This window comes from Pyrgilauda ruficollis, unplaced genomic scaffold (assembly GCF_017590135.1).
Source record: "Pyrgilauda ruficollis isolate IOZ18807 unplaced genomic scaffold, ASM1759013v1 scaffold40, whole genome shotgun sequence".
Classification (NCBI taxonomy): Eukaryota; Metazoa; Chordata; class Aves; order Passeriformes; family Passeridae; genus Pyrgilauda; species Pyrgilauda ruficollis.
In genome coordinates, this window is record NW_024525490.1 from 9,392,794 (window position 1) to 9,413,692 (window position 20,899).

Sequence of the window (20,899 nt, forward strand, 5' to 3'; positions counted from 1 at the left end):
GGTTTGATTGTTGTAGTTTCAACATAGGTTTATCTTTTCTTTAGGGTGACCGAGGACCAGCTGGAGCACCGGGAGTGTCAGGGACACCGGTATGTGTATTCTTTAAAGAAAACTCTGGTTTTAGGAGCTGAAAAAACAGGTAAAGCAAGGTGCTGAGCTGTAATCTCAGTCACTGTGGAACACCAATGCTTGGCCTATGCTTTATGTGTAGGTATGAAGATTATGGGTTTTCCCTAAAGAAATTAGGGTTTTAATAGCAGAAAGGGTTCATATTATTATTAAAATGACAAGAGTGAGTGAGATGAATGCATGATAAAGCCGTAATTCAAAGCTGCATATGCTTTGTTAAGCATGAGGTTCTTCTCATTGCCTCTGTTTAATACAGATAAAGACATTTTTTGTGTTCCTGGGCATGCACAAATTTCTGAGCATCTTTCTATCGCAAAGAAAAATCATGAACATTAGTTATTGCACCCCACAAGGATCTGCATATCAAGTCAATCAAACATTTGCTTTAGGGGAATGCTTTGTCAGTTATTTACATATGATATTCAGAGGAGTTTCTGAAAGTCATAGAGGAACTTTGTTGTAGGTGCAAGTAAAAGTCACTAATAATAAATTGAAATTATAATTATTCATTTGTGTTCCTAAAGGAAATGAAGATATTAGATTGCATTCACAGTTTAATAAAAAAGTTTATCCATATTTCAGGAGGCAATATGGAGTTATTTATATGCAAATAGATTTATTATTAAATTTTGGCAGCTACAAATACATTCAGGAGCTATTTAAATTATAAATATGTGTTTCATGAATAAAGAGAAGTATGTGTCTACACACTCCCATTTCCATTAGCCACTGATTTAGTCTATTTACTGTGAGTTCCAAGAGAGAACATCATCTTAAATAACTTAATTTCATTGGGTTTTCCTAAAAGAATTGCACATTTAAGGGGAAAAGTATTTCTCTGAATTTTATAGCAGATGTAAGAATTTCAAAAATTGTTGTTCTGAAACAGATTTTACACTGTTAATAATAACACTGCACAGTTGTGCATTTCCTATGAATTTCCCACTGGATATCTCCCAAATTATTGGATGTTCTCTATTCAAGTTGGATAAGAAATATTTAATGAGGCCCCTTATTCACTGATGGAGCTGCATTCAGTTGACTATATTTAGTTCTAATAAAATCCACTGAGATAAAATATTTCCCCCTGAAATAAATTGTTTGTTTTCACATTTTATGCTAAGGGTTTTTAATCAACAAAATAGTAGATATGTGAGACAAATTTTTTTCAGTAGTCTAGGAGGGGTTTGAGACACATCCACATATCTTGCTGGAAAAGAATTTGTCTTCTGTACCTATCATTATTCCCTAGATTGAATAGTGGACCCTTTTTCCCATCTGGCAATATAAACCTCTTCTTTTCACTTTGGTGCTGAGATTGCTGAGATTGTCAGGGAAGCTTGGCCTGAGATTCTGCAAGCATTGCCACCAGTGCCTATTTAAGCACAAACCCTCAGTGCTGCTGTTCCCAGTGGTGTCCCTGGTGCTGATGGGTTTGGTCTCTCACTTGTACAAGTCACCTGAGGAGCTTGTCTAAGGATACTTTCAGGAAATGTAGGTTCACGTTGTTAAAAGAAGGGCATCCTACAAAAAAGAGATACTTAAAATCATCATTTAAATTATGTCATAAGAGAGGATTGTGAATTCTGTCAGGGTGAACATAAAATTACAATAAAACTGGCCCAAAAAGATCATGAAGAAAATTTGCAAAAGACATTAAGTGAATAGTAAAGTCATATACCAAAAAAAAAAAACAAAAAAACCAAAAAAAAAAAAACAAAACCAAAATCAGATTAGAAATTACCTGAAGAAAAAAAACGTTGATTTTACTTATACACTGAAAAGCTTTGATCTGACTATGACTTCTCAAGATGGAAATCATGGTGTTGTAAAAAACAAAATTTCATAAAAGTATCTCAGTACTTTTAAGTAGGGTAACTACTTAAAAGAAGAGTAACCAAAACCAAGTGACCAAGTAGCATTTAACACAGTGCCTGTTCTTTAAATATGCAAAAATCTGGTAAAATATTTCTTTTTCCTTTCTTAAAGCATTAATGAGCAATGATACCATGAGTATTTCTCCCATATATATATATATACTCTATTATTTTTGATATAGAGGAAAATTTTATTTGGCTTCCTAATAATATGAATCTGTAATCTCTTTTTGCAGGGAAAGCCGGGATCTCCTGGGTCCCCAGGGCTGCCAGGAGAACCTGTAAGTACAGATTTGAGTTCTGGATTCTAACAATAGCAGACAAATAATTCATCTAATGCAAGATTTTTCATGCAGATTTATATGCGTGTTTTCTTCTTTCTTAGGGTGAAAGAGGACCTATAGGAGATATAGGCTTCCCTGGTCCAGAAGGGCCACAAGGAAAACCAGTAAGCAATTTTATACTGAATTTATAATTTGCTACAAAAAGATGTGGTTTAGTTTATCAGAAGTTACAAAAGAAAGGGCAATACATCTTGCTTTGTGTTAGAGTAAGTAACATGTGAAGAACACACAGAGCTGCACTGCAAAAAAGAATTCCTGGTATTGTGGTGTTTTAATAGTTAATGTTACCGAGATGTTGCCTTTGAAGGTCTTATGAAGGTCATTTGGCTCTTGTTGACATGAAGTTTCCTCTTGTACTTTTTCCAGGGGGAGAATGTGAACCCAGGCACTCAACACAGTCAGTAAAGGATGGGGTGACAGAACAGGTTCTCAGGTTCAGTTTAGATAGAGAAGCGTGTGCTTCATGACAGAATAAACTTTGAGACTCTTCTGTATACAGGTGGTGCAATGCTGCAGCTGAGGCATTTACTGTGCACTTAGGAGATGTCTAATCTGCTCCCTTTATGTAATAAAAGTGTGACAGCAGTGTAGCCAGCACTGTCTGAGCTGGTTGAAAAAAACTAGTTTATATTCTAGAAGGGGTTCAGCAAGGGTAGTGCAGGACTCATTATCTCTGCTGATCCTTGGTGTTTTTGGATGAGCATGAGCAGCAAACCTTGGCAGCTTGTCAGCACATCTTCACATTACACTTCTGCCTTGAAAGAAGACACGGTTTCTGTAGCTACAGCAGCAAATTAGCCCAAGGTGCCTAATCTGTGCAAAACTCCACTTTGTGGTATACGAGGAGAAAGAAATATTCCTGCTGTCTCTGCTCATACAAGTCATCCTTTCTCACTCACAGCTGTGAGTTTGCTACATGTGCAGATCCATAAATATCCTATTAAATTAAACACTGCCAGAGCATTTATCTTGCAATTATCTGGCATTGTACAATTGTTGATATACTCTCTGACATTATTTTGGCCCATATCATCTAGGACTCTCAGATCATGGTGCATTCCAGTCTGGAGAATAATGTGGGCCTGGAACAGTTTCCAGCAGTTGCTATGAATGCAGTCACCTTCTTTGGGGAAGGAAATGGCTTTAACCCATGAGACAAAAACTGTGCCATGCTGCAAGTCCTAACAACCAAAGAATGGATCTGGACTTGTAATTGTAAGGCATAAGCTCTGTAAGAGCAGAAGGGTAATTCGGCACCAAGGCTAATATCTAGAATCTCCTGTGGTTGTATTATGACTTGCTGCTACTGAAAAAGTGCATGTGCATATACAAATATTCCAAATTTGCAAAATTTCCCTATGATTTGTCATTTGAAGTTGGATGATCATTAATTTGGTGCACATCTTGATGCTCTTTATATTTCTATATTGTAGCCACAATAACACAAACTGCTGCTTCTGCAGCTTCAGAACATTGGCTGATACAGCACTAAATGCTGAGCTTTACCCTTTACACTTTAAAAACATGTGAACATATTAATTTTTTTTCTTAGGGAATCAATGGAAAAGATGGATTGCCAGGTCCTCCGGTAAGAAAAAATGCTTTTGTGTATTTTATTCCTCACAGAAACCACAGCTGTTAATCCTAGGCAGTTGCTTTCCGTTCTTCTAACACATGAATACACACCAAAGCCTTTAACTAATAAATTTATCTTTTTTCAAAAACCATTTTTCAGGGTGCTGTGGGGAGACCAGGAGACAGAGGACCCAAAGGAGAACGTGTAAGTCCCTATTATGGTGATTTTTTCTCTTTTTACTGAGAATATAAACACTTCATCAGCACCTATCTTATAGGCAAAATCAAGAAACTAATTCTCTGTGAACTTCAAGCAGTCACCTAGACATCTAAGCGGTTTATTCCTAGACACCACTTCAAGGAATTAGAGTTGATTTGGCTTCTGCATTTAGAGTAAAAGCACATTTTATAGACTTTCTAACACAGTTGGCCTGGACAGTGTAAAGTGATCAATAGGCTGAAAACTGGAAAGCAGATAATCCAATTGTGCTGTTGTCAGTCTTTGCAAAAGCCACGAACTTGCCCTGTTGTCCTCCTTTCTATGTCACAAACGCAAATCATGTTTTGTGTAAAACAAGCTTGTCACACTTAGGCAGGAGGAATGCCAGTGCAATACCTGACTGCTCCCCAAACTCTTCAGGCAGTTCTGTTCATGGTAACAAGGTTATGGTGGGCAGGAATGATTATGGAAGGTAAGAGATGAGTTTATATATATATAAGAAAGACAGTCTTCTTATAACATTCCCAAAGTCCTGATGTCCTAATCACATGGCTGCCACATTTATTTGATGAGTCAGAGAAGTATCTCCCTGTTTAATCTGGAAAAGGAAATGCTGCTTTATGACACTGAAGAGACATGAGGGTTTAACAATTATTACAATTATCCCTTAAAAATTTATCTGTTTGCAACCTTCTGGTTTTGCCTTTAAGGACACAGGCCTGCATCTGTGATAGAGATTGCAATCATTACAAAAAATAAAGTCAAGGTTTCTTGCAGCCATTTTTATTATTACTGCTGTACAGCATGCTCCTTCAGTTTGAGACCAGCTGTTGTAGTTACAGAAAAGAGAAGCATCAAAATTGGAAGGACAGAATAAAACTCTCGAGGTTTTCTTGTCTGATATAAGAATGTCCTCATATAATCCATTTTAAGAAGGAATAAGCCACCTGGGCTGAAATAGTTTTATATATCCTTTGAGTGACTAAACACTGCTGTTACTACTACTTTATAAACTGAATTACAAACTAGATTGAAAACATGTTTTATACCAACCTGTTTTCTAGTGATTTCAAAAGATACAAGTGCTAGTGGCTCGCTCTTTTTTTGCTGTTATGTCCATACCTTGATCACAGATTGTGAACCTGCTAGAGTAGAGCAGGTAGAAACACAGGAAAAACAGCAGTTCCTTCTGCACAGAATTGGGTACAAGATAAAATCCAAGAGATAGGAGAATGCTAGAAAGGAGAAAGGCTGAATAAAGCAGCACCTTAGGCAGAGATCACAAAACACAAACGTCCTGAATTTTGTACAATTCATAGTGGAGAGTTTAAAGAAGAATCTGGAGGAATATATGACCTAGTTTATGAATTTTTACAAGGACCTTTTTCAAAACATGAAGAAAACACTGGAGGCAGTTAAAAAATACTTGTTTGAAAAGTTGCTGTAGTATTTGATTTGCTTCCTACACACTGGCAGCCTGTAAAACAAGGATTGTTTATAAGAAAAGGATCAGCTTCACACTGGCATAGTACTATGATTCTAGAGAAACCTGCCTTTTTCTTTATCTCTGGTAGAAGATCGTTCTGTACCTACTCTGCAGGGTTATAAATCTGAGAACTTATATATCACAAAACCATAGAAAGGCTTGGGCTGGAAGGTTCCTTTAAAGATCATCAAGTTCCAACCACCTTGCCATGGGCCTTTCATCAGACCAGATTGCTCTAAGCCCCATCCAACCTGGCCTTAATATATTTCCAGGTTTAGAGCATCCAAAGCTTCTCTGAACAACTTGTTGCAGTGCCTCACTATCCTTACAGTGAAGAATTTCTTCCTAATATCTCATCTAAACTGAGTCTCTCTCAGTCTGAAGCCATTACCCCCTTGTCCTGTCACTAAATGTCCTTCTTAAAAATTCCTCTCCAGCTTCCTCCTAATATCTTTGGGTACTGGAAATAGCTTATATTAACTATAATTTTGTGTAAATGAAGACATAAAATAGCAGGTTTCTGAAGAAAGCTACAGGAAATGTCCTGCTGTCTTTTGCCTGTGTGAATTTGAGCACCTGAATTTTACCTATGCCATAATTGATATTCCTAGTTCCTTGTATAAGGGCTAAAAACTTTCTATACTCAAGTTCTGTCCTTGAAAAGTGAGCTACAGAGTCAAGCTATTCTTTTTGTAATTGACTTCAACACCAAAAGTGCAAGAAAACAAAATATATTTTCAGAGACGAGGTTCAGCCTGGAAAATCGTCTTCCCTGCATGACTCAGTCTGTTTCTGAACAGTCAAGAATTTTCTCTGTAGTATTCTCAAGCGAATTTTGAGGTTTGTTCCACTATGTGCAACAGTGTTTTCTTGCTGCTTTTATTTTACACAGGGAGATCAGGGTATTCCAGGGGACAGAGGTCCACAGGGTGAACGAGGGAAACCTGGTCCATCAGGAGAGAAGGGGGATGTGGGTCCTGTTGGCCCTCCAGGAGACAGAGGCTATCCAGGATCACCAGGTCATCAAGGTCCCCCAGGCTCACCAGGACCCCCAGGGTTTCCAGTAAGTAAATACAAATTTAATTTGGTTGCTTGTGTATTCAGACAAGTTATGAAGGTAACATGTGCTGAGCAGTGGAAATTCATCTAAGAAATAGCACAGTATTAGAAAAACTAAGGATTTCTCTCGATAATTTCGTGTTCATTTAAGGTGAAAAAAAATATACCCACATGATCAGGCAGTTATTTTTAATTATTTTTTAAAACATCTGCTATGGATAAGATTTAATTATTGATTTCTTTAGTTCCTGCATACCAATATGGCTACTCAGTATTGTTAATTTTCACATTTTCCATAAGATTAAGAGCTACAGTCTGAGCATTTATAACTAGGAAAGAAAATGAGGCAGCCAAAATTCATTCTCAACAGAAGAGAAATCAGCATTTAGAAAGGCAGTGAAATCCTGCTTGCCAGTTGTAGATGTTTTGATTTGTCTGCATGAGCACACAGGCACGCACATCCGTGTTATGGCTTCCTTTTAACCTCAATCAGGTAAGGTAAAGCTCTAAAACACTTTTCCAGTGAAGTTACAGGGGCCATGGTTCTGGTCAGCAGTGCATCAAAACAAGTAGTCCTCATGGCAGGTGAGAGTCAATCAGGTAAGGTAAAGCTCTAAAACACTTTTCCAGTGAAGTTACAGGAGCATGGTTCTGTTCTGGTCAGCGGTGCATCAAAGCAAGTAGTCCTCAGGGCAGGTGAGAAGTTGGCAAATGCTATGCAAAAGTAAAGCAGAGTTTTGTCCCTGCACATCCTTACTGTCTTGTGCAAGGTAACTTCCATACTCATCACATCCTGGTCATCTTGGCAGCTAGGAGTGCTTCTCCCACTTCATGCCACTAGTGTCTTTACAATATTGCAATGTATTTGCAGTAAAGTGGCCTTTGCAGTAAAATAAATAGCACAAATAAATTAAAACATTTATCTATTGGTGAAAGGTTTATATTTGTAATGCTAATTTGAGCATTTCTTATTTTTGTAGCATCATAAATTGTCCTCTGTATATTCTTTCTGATACATATCACCTTTCTTTTTCCTCATCAGGCTGATGCAATTTCACTTGAAGAAATAAAAAAATATATCAAACAAGAGGTTCTTAAGGTATTTGAAGGTAAGAAAAGGAAATATTATACAACTAAATCCGAAATTCTGTTCTAAATTTCTTTTTATTTTTTTTATTTTCTTTTTTAGCAGGTACCTTGTTGCTGTAACTGTGTTTAACAAGTCCAATTTACATTATTTTGTTCAAACAATGAGAGGTTAGAGTATCTGTTGAACAGAGTATTTCCTTGTTCAAGATGGCACTGAGGGTAGTCTGCTCCAAATCATAATAGCAAACAGAAGTATGTGTCATTGCAGATACGTATATGTATCATATATTACTGCAGGTACTGTTTGTCACAACATACCATTAAGATACTGAAGTGTTACTAAAGCAGAGACCACAGATATACCGAATTATTTTGCCCACTTAGTGGCTGACTGTCTAAATAAGAGAAAGGTTCAGTCACATAGCTCCAAATTGCTGTGCAGTTTTCTCAGCGAATATCCCTGCTGAGTTCCAGGACTCCCTGGCAGACCACCATCATCTGGCACAGTTTTAGGCAAGTACCAGATTCAGCCAAGGCCTTTGTATTATGTAAGATTTCTTAGATGAGTCCTTACTCTGAAAAGGAAATATTTTTCTTCCCCAGCATTCCTTTAGTCATGGTAGAAAAGCTGTGAGCCAAATAGGTTTCTGAAACAAGCTTCTTCTTGAACACCCCTTAACAGTAGTTTCTCTTCTATTGCAAAATGCATTTCTTATGTCCTCAATATGCTTTGTTATTCTGTCATTAATGTTTGTGGACAAAATCATCTTTTAGAGATAAAAGAAATTATGTAAAGCTTGACACTTCTTAACTTGTTCAGGCAGTTTTCCCTTTATAAAAAGGCTATAATTTTGTCTATTATCACCTTTCCCCAGGGTATATTATCACCTTTCCCTCAGAGTTTGACCTACTATATATTTCAAGAGCAGTCTGTTGAGTGAAGTCACCTCCTTTTCCCATTCAGATAGAATGGTAACAAATATTTAGTCTATTCACAAAAAGAAAGCATTATAAGATGCCCTGCCTACAGGGAATAAAGTAGTTTTGTCTTTATAGCAATTCCATTTTCTACACCTCACTACTGTTCCCACAGATCTTCCAGTTTTGGCATTGTTTCATTTTGTTTACTTTCTATCACCTTCCTCCTTTTTTGTTTGATGTCCACCGTTCTCTATTTTTTTTCTGAAATCTTAAAACACCACCACTGTAAATACCCACTAAATTGTGGAATGTTTAGAGGTTTAATCTGGTATAAATGAGACAGAGCCAAGGTTAGTACCTGTTTTACCTACCTCTAAGGAGCAGTAAAATATTACCAAGGACACTTTATCTCACCAGCATAAAAATTTCTGTTCTGAAATATCTGCAATTAATAATCTTTGCTGAGTGCTTTCAGGTTTTTTACAACTGTTTTCAGTGTTCCAGCACATTCCAAGAACTGTTCACAGGATTTAATCTCTACTTTGCAGCTGAATATGAGTTACAAAAGTAGAAGGTAGCCCTCCAGCAGTGTGTTAAGTACTAATTATTCTGTCTATGTGTTTTAAGTACTTCCATGAACAGGAGTCAGAAATCATTTGAAATATTGGAATATGTTAGTAATAAAGAGTAGTAATAGAAACTTTAATACAAATTAATTCTGATTGTTTCAAAGGGTAAAGATTCTGACATGAATCTGAGTTGGAACTGAAGGTTTCAGTGCTTATTGGAGCATTTAATACCCTGACATTAAGAAGAATTAAACACCCTACTTACAGAAACTTTAGCTGAGGCTTTGGGATTTTTTTTCCCCTTTTTTGCTAGGAGATTTCTTACCAACTTTTTCTTGTGTTTTTGATTAATGAAGAAAGGATGAGTCAATTTGTATCCCAGCTGAAGCTGCCTGCTGCAATGCTTGCCTCCCAAGCTCATGGAAAACCAGGGCCCCCAGGAAAAGATGGATCACCAGGGCCCCCAGGAAAAGATGGTTTGCCAGGGCCACCAGGAGAACGTGGAATTCAAGGTAAGGATTCCAAAAAATGTTCCTTTTAGTTGTATCTTGAAATTCTTATACACTTGCTAATGTTTATTAAATAAGCCAGGACTACCTATCTAGCTTTCTAATGATTAACTTTTAAACTTATGTACTTATGTTTTTCCAGACCACATCTAAATATTAACCCATAGTAAATGTGTGAATTTTACTGATTAAAAACTCCTAATCAGTGCATTTATTCTAATCAGTTATAAAGTTAATTATTGACAGATATCTAAATCTGACAGAACTACTGTAGCAGCTATTTTTTTTCTACAAAATACCTGAATAAGGAAGAGAAACAATGCCAACACTCTTTAGATTCAGCTTCATATTGAGAGGCCATCTTATTTAAGAAAGAAAATTTTATCTCCTGGTCCAACTGCTCTCAGCTCAGATCCTGAGAAAATACAGGACAGGAAAAACTGAAGAAAAATATTCTTCTTTAAGAAGCAGTGAAAACTGAAGTATTACTAAATTAATTTTTCTTACAGTGAAGGAACCTATTGTCATAAAAGAAAAAATCAAAGTAATACATTTTTCACTAACTGAAGGCATCAGCTATACCTCAAACAGTAATTTGTGCATTGCAATGCACTTGGACAGTATAAGACGCATTTCTGTGAACTACTTTTACTGCAAAAATGTCTTTTACTGCAAAATTAGCTCTGAGGGATCCAGGTTCATTGTAGTTGTGCTCTACTGTAGAGCCAGCCTTTCAGAGATTAAAAGAAAGATGAGAACAGATTAGAAGGAAAAAAGAATTTATAGATGAATAATATATTGTGGGTGGGTAACATGTAATTTGCAGTTTATCTGTAGGTAGTTCTTTATTATCTTTTGTTAGTTTGGTCTGCTCTGGAGTCAGAGCAAGTCAGAGTGGAATGAAGAACATGCCAGCAAAGCTGAAGATGTGTGGATCCTAAAGCTATCAGAAGAATAAGGACTTACTAACATTGATAAGCGCAAACCACTGACAGAAGCTTGAAAAATGTGATGAGCTCAGAATGAGAAGAACAAGAATAAAGGATCAAGGAAAACAATAAAAGGCTTAGAATCTTACAACACTGACTGACTGCATCGTTACCTAAATATTCAGATCACTGCAAATAGTCACCTTCAATGTCAGTGCCAGATTGTTCAATGATGCTGTATGTACTGGATAGTCTTAAACGCTTCTGGGAAGAGAAACATTGCACTAGGTTTCATTTCCAGCTAGTGAGCATCAAGACTAAAAGATGATAGCTATGCTTGAAAAAAAAAAAAAAAAAAAAAAAAAGAGCTGCTTTTCCATACCTTATATTTAAGTAAAATAGTGTCCCATGTACACAGGATTTCTATTTGTTTTACCAATATGCTCAATACCTGTTTTTGATTAGTAAAAGGTAAGCTAAGTGAGAAGCCCTTAATTCTCTGATACACTCAGAAGATATAAAAAACTACACTTCCAAGGAAAGAAAACCAAAAGTTTACCTTGCCTCTTTTTTATACTGTGAATAAGAGACTGTCCTGTAAGAGGTGCACACTTACAGCCTTCACACCTTCCTCAGTTGTGCATGTTACTTCTTTGTGCCAAGAGTAAAAAGAAATTCAAATCTCTGAGCAGATTGAAAAGTATCTTTTTATATTCCAGCTTGTCTTCAGCCATAAAATACATAGCAAACAAGACTTCTTGGTGAAGCACGTTACGTGCATGTGTGGCTGGGCCCTTTAAGGTAGCATGCTGTGTGCACAAGCCCTAATACAGACTTGGTATTGACTGATAGACACTTCCTATTATATTTCTCACTTGGGTGTAGCCCAGACTGCCCTGTCAACTCCAGGGATTTGCTGTGTGCAGTAATGTGTGGCAGAGTGAGTCACTTGTCCCACACAGGCAGTGAGAAGATGTGGCTGCTTGTGGCAAGCAATTAACAGGACCTTTGTGAATATGTCCTGTTTGTGATGCTGCATGCAGAGCCTGCTAGAGCCAGCCAGATGCTACTGTGTGTCTGGAGAGGTGCTTAATTTCATCTGTGGATTCCCAGGGGTCCCTGCATACACCTTCAGTGTGGTGCTGGTTCCCCTGGAAACTGGTCAGGAATGATTTAGTCGGATTCCAACAGAATCTCCTCCTGCACAGCAAACTAATAGGTAAAGGGTTAGTCCCAGAAGCAAAAAAGAAAGATACTAACTTTTGGACTTATAGGCATGGTTTTCAAAAAGTGTATTTAAAGAATTGCTAGTCTCTTATGCAGAGATTCATTCCCTTCTAAGCAAGTCCAGAATTTTTACCTGCTGGTCTTCAGTAAGACTGTTCATAGTGTTCCTCACAACCTTCCCAGTGGTTCAGGTAGATATAATCAATAGGATGGTCTCATTAGAAATATAACATGCAAGTAAAATAGAATTGCAACTTCAATTGTGAAACACATAATTGGTATTCAAATAGCAAAAGGAAGATTTTTATAGACATATACATATATATATATATTTTCATTTCAAAAATAACCTATGCAACTGCAAGCTGATGCTCTGAGGCAGGACTAATGGTAAAATGTACAGCATCTTTCCTAAGGGAGAACAGAGCTCTCTGGTTTTTTTTGCTCTGCATGAGTTTTAAGGTATGTTAATATCTCCTAGATAATAAGTTTATTTCAAGACTTTACAAAAAAGATATATCAGTCATCCATCTGCAAACAGTCAGCCAGCTTGTCATGTGTTAGATCTAGCTCAATTAGCTCCACTGACTTAACTGGTTTTAAAATTGTAATAGTAAGTGAATTTTGGTTCATTAGATGAAATGCACCTTGTGATAATTTAACAATCCAGAGATCCTTTATGTTAATATGATTTGATTTTTTTTCAAATAGAAAAAATATTCCATCCTAGTTAAAATTCACTCTTTCTGTCAAATTGAGGGAATTATTTTTTTATCGGTCCTCATAACTTGTGGTAGCCTCGAGGAATCAAAAAAAATAGCTCAGCTCAGAAAATAAAAATACCATGCAACGAATAGTGAAAGCTCCTTATCTTTATTGGCAATCTCTGTTGCAAAGTTTATGTCTCTTATTATCATTACTAATTTGTATGGTGGAAGCGTGTAGAAATCTTGGCTGACATCAGGAACCCATTGTATTGAATGTTGTCTATACACAGTCACTCTTCTGAAATAGCTGCACTGGTTTCGAGAGATACCTCCTGCAAAATATTCTCTGCTGTGGAGGTTAAAGTTGAGCTGTTTTTCTTTGGTTTGAAACCCAGCTGTTCCCTCTCAGCTGAGAGAGCTCTAAAACACAGAAGGAATTCAGAACATGTATTGGTGGCTGGATGAGAGGCCTTCATCTTAGCACCCTCTCTGTTGCTTTGCACTCTTTTTAAGAACACTGAGTATTTGCACAGTAAAGCATAGTGGATACTTTGGTCTCATTGTTCCCTGTGTTGGTAATCTCTTTGCCTTGTATTTGTATTAAAGAACCTCAGATTTCTCTAGATACTTGAGGTGTTAGTTTCAGGTACTGCATAGTCCATGCTGATGGAAGAGGGTCTACATGGTATGGGTGCAATAGAGCAGTATAAATACCTTTTACCTCCGAGTTCATGGACATGAACATGTGTCATTTCCATGTAGAGCCAAGGATGTAGCAGTAGTGACACTTTTAACCGTGATGTTTGTGGCAAGCACCAAAGTGAGAGCTGAATTCCAGCTGTTACTACTCATCTATGAACAAAAGCTTATCTGTATGAACACAAACTTGCAACATACTGCTACCAAGTGTTTACCATACTGCCCACGCCGGGTACATGTTTGTAATAACAGAACTTTAGGGTTGCAGAAATCACAACAAAACTTCTAGAACCTGAGTGAAAGGTTCTGCTAAAACAGATACCTTTTGAATTAAGCAGGTGCCTCTTACTGGAATTGTAATTCTACCAGGAAAAGTAGATAGCATCTTATATGTGCCTTTACATTAAAAATAATAAATTAAGTCTGTTTTATGTGTATGGTAATATTTTCCTTTGACTGTGTATGAGTTTGTCAGTCTAAGCTCAGAAAGAAGGTGATATTATCCTCTAGAGGTGTAATCATGGCCCTGCTTCTGAGCAAAATATACCTCATTAAAAATAAAATATTTTTCTGCCAGAACTACACATTACATTGTTCACATTGTTTACATATAAGTCTGTTTATTCATATTCTTGCATTCTATCAAATAAAGCCTTATTGTTAGACAAGGTATTTGGAAATTTTTGTATTGAACTTCAGTGCTAGCAGAACTCACCTGCCACCATGTGAAAACTACACCCTTGCATGTGTATTTGCCTACAGCCAGTAATGGTTTATCACTACTCTGGACCATGCTGCTCTTTGTCCTGTTGTAGGGGTTTTTTTCCTTATTTTCTTGTGTTCCAGTGATGTTTACAGAATCATTCAGTCTATCTCAGTCATTTTCAATTACCGTGTGTCAGAGACCTGCAGTAATGTTTATCGTGGGGATTGTAAATGTGATGTATGGTACCTTTGATTTCTCTCTCTTCTCCATAACTAAAGAAGTGCAAAACAAATGGTTAGTGGCAGCAGTCTGTTGTAAAATTAGAGTTAACTGGGTTTGTAGTGGGAAATGCATTGTAACTGTTGACCGCAAATTAAAAAACATTGAGAAATATAAAATAAATAGGACATGTAATGGATCCTTTGGTTGTATTATTGAGCTTTTCAAAAAGCAGCAATATTGGAAGTTGCACGAGATATTTTGGAACAAACCAATTTGATGTAGTTATAAATATTACTGTGGTCATTGAAGAGTAAATCTGAGATTCAAAATCCAGTACAAATACCTGCATATTCCTTCTTCTTAGTCTTCATAGCTTGTGTGTGTGTATGCTTTGTACAATTCTGCTTAACATAACTCAGTGACCAGAATGCATGGTTAATTTGAATTTGGGTTTCTGTGAGATTTTAAACTGTTGATTTCCTATAGTTATGTTATGTATGGCACTCTGCATGCATTTTGTAACATTTTTGCCTCACTGTAATTTCCTTGTTGTGATGCTGAGAGGAGTAAAATGATTGATGCTCTGTTTTGAAAGCTGGAATGATTGCAACAGATAACAGAATTTATATTGAAGTGTATAATGAGCTTGTGTGTAACAGAAAGCTTGAATGCTCTGTGTACCATTCCTACTGCATTGTGTCTGAGCAACCCTGAATTGGTACCCACAGCCCTCAAAGTAATTTCCTTCTGGAACGTCCTGTAAGGTGGCAGTTGCATAAACCACAGCACACTGGCAAGACAGCCTTTGCCATCCACCTGTCAGTGCCAGTAAATCTTCATGGGACATCAGGTGGATTGACATGGCTGTGCTCTTCTCTTTAAATTCAAACTAAGTAATAGTTCTTCGCAAGAGGAGGAACTCAGTACTTTCTTGCATGGCATAGGTGACGCTAAAAATATAGTGGTCCCTGAAGCAGGAAGATTTTAATTCCAAATGTGACCAGAAATCAGCAAATTAATCCTAAACTTTTGTCACCTTATATGCCAGCATCTGAAGTGCTGGGTACAGAAGAGTTTCCTTGTAAGCCCTTTTGAAGTAAGGGTTTGTGCAGATTTAAAAATACCTTCATGCTTTCTCCTGCATAATAAAGGTACATTCTTAACTTGAAATAAAAAGGAAAATATTTTACTGATAGCAACAAGTCCTCTGCTCTAAAGCAACCAGTTTCCAACTAATAAAACTTTTTTAAAAGTTCAACAACAAAGAAGCAGGGGCTGGGCAGGAGTTGCAGCACCTGAGAAGATGGAAGCCATTTAGATAAATTCAAAACTATGGCCTGTGAAGAAAAAGGACCCAAGTATTCAAAATATGATTAGTAATCACATCTTGTTAATGATATACAGCTACTTGGGTCAAAGTAAGCTTCAAACCCAAAATCTGCACAAGGTCCAGAGATGCCTCATTCCCCGTAAGGGCAGCTGGACAATACTGGCCAGGGAGTGGGTCTTCTCTCACATGCAGGGGAATGTCTAATCATACAACTACCAGTTTAAAGTCTAACAAGAGCAAGTGCAGGGATTTATGCAGAACAGAGAGGGTAAAATCTGCATTTGGCTCCATATTAGAGGAATTTCAGGTAACTTAAAATCTTGGGGAAAGGTCCAGCTAGTGAACAAAGCAAGAGCCCTTTGACAGATGAAGTAGCAGTTACTTCTAGAAATGTTCATATTTTCCAGAAGGAATTTATAAACTTAAGAGCTGTTTCAGAAAAAAAAAAAAAAATTAAAAAAAAAAATTTAAAAAAAAAAAAATCAACAACCAAACAAATTCTGAAAAAGAGAACTGAGCATGTGCTTTCCCAATTATATTTGCCTTGGTAATTTCGTGCCAACAAGATATACAGAAAATCACTACCTAAAATAAGAGGGTGCTCTTATTTTCATATCTTTATTCTGTGTAGGTTATAGAGGACAGAAAGGGGAAAGAGGCGAGCCTGGAATTGGACTGCCTGGTAACCCTGGACCACCCGGCCCTGCAGGTACAAGTCTCCAGATCTATTTCTGCTACTGTTATTTATGAGCTAACAGGCCTTTCTCCTGTTTTTAACACTGGTTTTTACACTCCTGCTTTTCCTCCCGAGCTGGATCGCAGCGTGAGGTCAGCCCCACCTGCCTCCTTGTGGATGCGCTGGAGTTCAGCTGATGTCGGTGATGAAATGCAGGGCACTGCCCATGCTCTGGTGAGGACTCTGCTAATTGTGGCTTTGTTTTAGCAGCTGCTGGCCTGCCAGGCCCACCAGGAGCATCAGGCTCACCGGGACCGCAGGGGCCGCCTGGACCCAACGGGAGGTGCAATCCGGCAGATTGCTACTACCACGTGTCACAGACTCGCTCACGCACCAGCAGGAAATAAAATCCCTCTCCCCCTGACACTTGGGTTCACGGTCACTCTTCACTCTTTCCAATAAGTTAATTTAATTTTTGAAATATTTGGTGCATTTTTTTTTCTCTCGACACTGCATGGTATATAGATAATTTGTAAGGCACAAAATTGAGCCTTTTTCTATGTTATTTGCAGTGTCATAATGATGACATGATGTCATATATTTTCCAGAGTGCATTCCATGTGTTGTTTCTCATATTTATTTTGCTTAGAACAGAAAATAGGCCCAAATAATTTTCATAAACTTCTTTCTTCAAACAAAAAATATTTTATTATAACTTAAGACAGTATGTATGCCTCCATATGTAAGCTGGCTTTATTTTTCTTGCTGGTGGTGAATTTTAAATGGAAAAAATACATTTCTGAAGTTACAGAGCGTACTCGTTCCTGGCGAATGCAGGACCTGAGCTGGAACACTGGGAACTCTGTTCAGACTAAACATTCATGTCCCTCAATGAGGCTCCAGCACACCTTCTGAAAAGGGTCTGCCATGGTCCAGGAATGCTCCCCACCATGTCACAGTCACATCCAAGATGGCAAAGAAGGAAACGAAGATGTGGTTATGGTCTCCTTATCCCATCCAACAATGAGCTCCAGACTGACTGGAAAATCACTGGGTGTAGCTCCAGGAAGTGTCTCTCCTGACTGGATTTTGTCCCAGCTGGGGGCTTGTATGTTCTTTTAGTCATGGTTACATGTACCCCAGATATTAAATGCAAGAGGCTGCTAACAGTGTTCCAGACTGAGAGCTGGCACACCTTCTATCCAGTAGGTGGACTGAGTAAGGCTGCTAAGGCCTGGCATCAAGCTACTCTGCCATCAAGTCTGCCTGCAGCAAAGGTTGACCCCTTGCTTTAGAGCAGAGGCTGGTGAGTACATATTCCAAGAATGGAACTTCACAAGCCTCTAATCTTGGTGATGGCACTGTTTTCCTCTTCCTCCTGCAATATTCACTCCCTGCAATCAGCTTGAGAAGAACATGGAATCTGTAGAGTGCACCACTCACGGGTCCTATTAACTGGTGACAATATTTCTTGAGTTCAAGAGAAAGTCGGAAAAAAATACAAAACCCTCCTAGAAAAGTGTACTACTGAGAGCAGCAGCATCCAGTTTTCAGGCATTTAGTAAGGGCTGCAGGAACAGACAATGTCAATGATGAACAATACAGAACAATGTGTAAATCCTGTAGAGTTCAAAGGGTTGAGCAAAAGAAAATCTGGAGAAAATAGATCACACAGATGATCCTGAAAAGGAGTGAGTAGGGATGGCTAAAATTTAACTTCTGATTATTAGGACACAGATGATCCTAAGTTAGTCCTGTGGAATTTGTACGGTGCAATAGAAAGTGAAGGTGCTATTTAGAGAACACAGACACAGACACCTATAACCTACAACTTCAAAATGCATCTGTAGTACATAGCCATACTGAGGGCTCTTATCCCATTGTTTGGAAGTTAGTCACTCTCCCACGTCAGGCAGGGAAGTAGTTTTGGTAACTTTGTGCTTGAGCAGTACTGAGCTACCAGGGAAGTATTCTCAAATTGGAAGTCCTGGCTTCCAGAGAAACAGTTGTGATACATTAATCTGGCCGACTTCTGGGTTTTGCTTAAAAGCAGTTTAGGAATGACTGGTGGGAGTCTTTAGCAAAAGATGCACATTGGCATTTGTTCTGAATAGAGTTCTTAGCACTTGCAGAGCAGAGGAAGCAAGATGAGAGCAAGAGGTGACAGAAGTAACTCAGGCAGCAGCTGGGGCACTCAGGATACTTTCTGAAAGGGAAAGCACACATCCCTGACACGTTCATTGGTTAGGTGTTTGGAGGAGAGAATATGCTTGCTAGAAAAGGATGTTAAAGGAAACACAGGGATGGAAGGCTGAGAGTAAACACCTGGGACAGGAGAAGGCAGCAGGAATGAGGATGGCAGAAAACCTGTGGCATACCATGGACTATCTCCTGAAGGAGCTGCACTACACCCTGCAGCTGGGGACGCCTTGGGGAGTCAGGGTGCTTTATCTGTTCCTTGTGAGAATGGGGTCAAAAGCCCACAGGCAAGCCCAGTCCTCACACCTCCTGTTCTTCTCACCCCTCATTCCTCGGCAGGCAATGGCTGTCCCTTCTGCAGGCTGGCACATCCTCTGCTCTGCGGGCAGCAGGCGCCCGTCCTGCTGGGCTGAAGGTGCCTTTGGGACAAGTGGTGCTGCCTGAGCTCAGCTCAACACCAGCTGCTCCCACTCCAGAACTGCTGTGTCCATGGAGCATGTTTTTGTTTGCTCTGTAGAACTGATCACCCTTCCAGTCCTGCTCCTCAGAGCGCCGGGGCTGTGGGAGTGCTGGGAATGGTGAGGCAGCTTGAGACCGAGCACTGAGGCACCGAGCACTGTGCAGGCCACGGGTCTGCCTGCCCAGACAGCACAGCCAGCACATCTCGGTGTTAAACATGGACACCAGGGGAGGAGCAGCCCCACATACTGGTGTCCATTCTCTGAAAGCAACTGCTGGTCAGGTATCTTGCATAACTTGCATAAACATTTTGTCTTTCTTTTTTTTTCCTTTCTTTTTTTTTTTTTTTTTTGTTACTTCTGTAGTAATTCCAATATTTGTAATAATCTAAACATTTTTTACTTCTAAAGTTAATTTTGAACTTCATTTTCTGTGATAATATTGAAAAGGGTGCTGTCTTGTAGTAGTACTTGTGTGACTTAGAGGTTCCCAAGCAGCCCCATCCTGGAAGGCTGTACATAGACCATTGCACCGCACTGGTGGTATCTGTATATTTTGGGGCTTTTAGCTTGCTGAAACCCAGCATCTGTTATCTGCCAGATGCAATTGCTGTATTTTAATTTACTTGAACTTACTGGGAAGCAGAACACTTTTTATATTTGAAGAAGTTTTATTTTTTCATCTATGTTTCCTACAGATGCCTTTTTCTTTTTATAGGCTTAAAGAGAAAGGTCTTTCTAAAATGTATTTGAATGCTTTCAGTTGATTTGCAGGTAACTTTGGTAATTATCTTGTTGCATTTTTTTTTTTTTTTTTTGCTAAAAGCCCACTTTAATTTTCTCATGTGAGAAAACGGGTAATTTTTTATGTGGGCTATCTCAGTACCTATTTTAAGATGCCACGTTCTTCACTGGGGTAGAGCAGAGCTAATCCCAGCTTAACTTTACTTCACACTGGCTTGCTCCTAATTCGCATTTTTAGAATTGAAAGTGGAATGTAGCTGGAAACATGTGTCTGCATGCTTTTCAGGTTTGGCCCCTGAAATTTCTTTGCAGTTTCAGACTGATGTTGTCTTAGTTTTTGGGCAGGAGGCCAGGGAGGGAAGAGGGGATGCTAATCTATTTTGCAATTTGCTTTATCTGTTTTGTATCTGTTTTGAGCAGCTCATGCTGCAGTAATCACTGCAAGGAAATAAACACAAGGGATTATTTTTTTTTTTCCAGTAGCATAAGGTCTTTTATTCTGCTTTGGGTTTGTTTACATGCAACAAGACTCAGAAGTGAAATAACTTTGACAAAATGTTTTTAAACCTTTTTTAAAAGCTCTTGAAGCTTTATCCTAGTTCAGGGTCAGACTTTTCTATTTTATGGCAAGTTGCTTTATCACCTCTTAAAAATGTGTTGGGATTTTCCTTGAATGGCAATGTATAGTACTCAGCTTGCCTAAAGAAAGTACAGAAGCTTCCTCAGAGGGAAGCTTTCCCAAGGCTGCAGCAGACCTCCTGCTGTCCACATGGTGGAGTGCAAAACATCCTTTCAGTACAATTACAGCCCAGGCATTACTGGCCCAGCAGAACAAGAGCTGACCTAGCCATGTGTATTCTCACAGCACAAATGTCCGTGTTTCTGACTTTATTCTTGAGACTTACTTTTTTCTGGTTTTTTTTTTTTTTTCTTCAAATCTCTAGTTTTGCATGGTGGTATTTGCAGAAATACTGCCTTTCTTGAATAATTATTGTAAGATAATATTGCTAAGATTTTATTTGTGTTTATTATTATATTGTGTTTTATGTATGTTGCAAAAGAATATGTTGTGGTGAGACATCTCATTTTCAGGCATCATTTATTCCCCTGCAATGATGTTTGTCCCCAGGGGAGGTTAGTAAAAACTTCAACAGCGTCCAATGTACAATTGGGCAGCAGTTGCAGCCTGGTAATGTTTAGAGAACCAATATTCTTACCTTAAGC

The 20,899-nt window shown here is 38.4% G+C and overlaps 1 protein-coding gene across 5 annotated transcripts in view; it reads left to right on the forward strand.

Annotated features, from left to right (window-relative positions):
- COL19A1 (collagen type XIX alpha 1 chain) overlaps positions 1–20,546 on the forward strand; it is a 178,479-nt gene extending 157,933 nt beyond the window's left edge. For 3 of the 5 annotated variants that reach the window (XM_041477498.1, XM_041477497.1, XM_041477500.1), the window contains 10 exons: positions 45–89; positions 2,243–2,287; positions 2,392–2,454; positions 3,903–3,938; positions 4,086–4,130; positions 6,524–6,694; positions 7,733–7,799; positions 9,626–9,781; positions 16,230–16,307; positions 16,542–20,546. In XM_041477498.1, coding sequence (XP_041333432.1) covers positions 45–89; positions 2,243–2,287; positions 2,392–2,454; positions 3,903–3,938; positions 4,086–4,130; positions 6,524–6,694; positions 7,733–7,799; positions 9,626–9,781; positions 16,230–16,307; positions 16,542–16,681 — 846 coding nt within the window. In that variant the 3' untranslated portion in view covers positions 16,682–20,546. Of the gene's footprint in view, positions 1–44; positions 90–2,242; positions 2,288–2,391; positions 2,455–3,902; positions 3,939–4,085; positions 4,131–6,523; positions 6,695–7,732; positions 7,800–9,625; positions 9,782–10,640; positions 10,912–16,229; positions 16,308–16,541 lie in introns of those variants that run through there. The other 2 variants (XM_041477499.1, XM_041477501.1) reach the window with 2 other exon arrangements.
- The last annotated feature ends 353 nt before the right edge of the window (positions 20,547–20,899 follow it).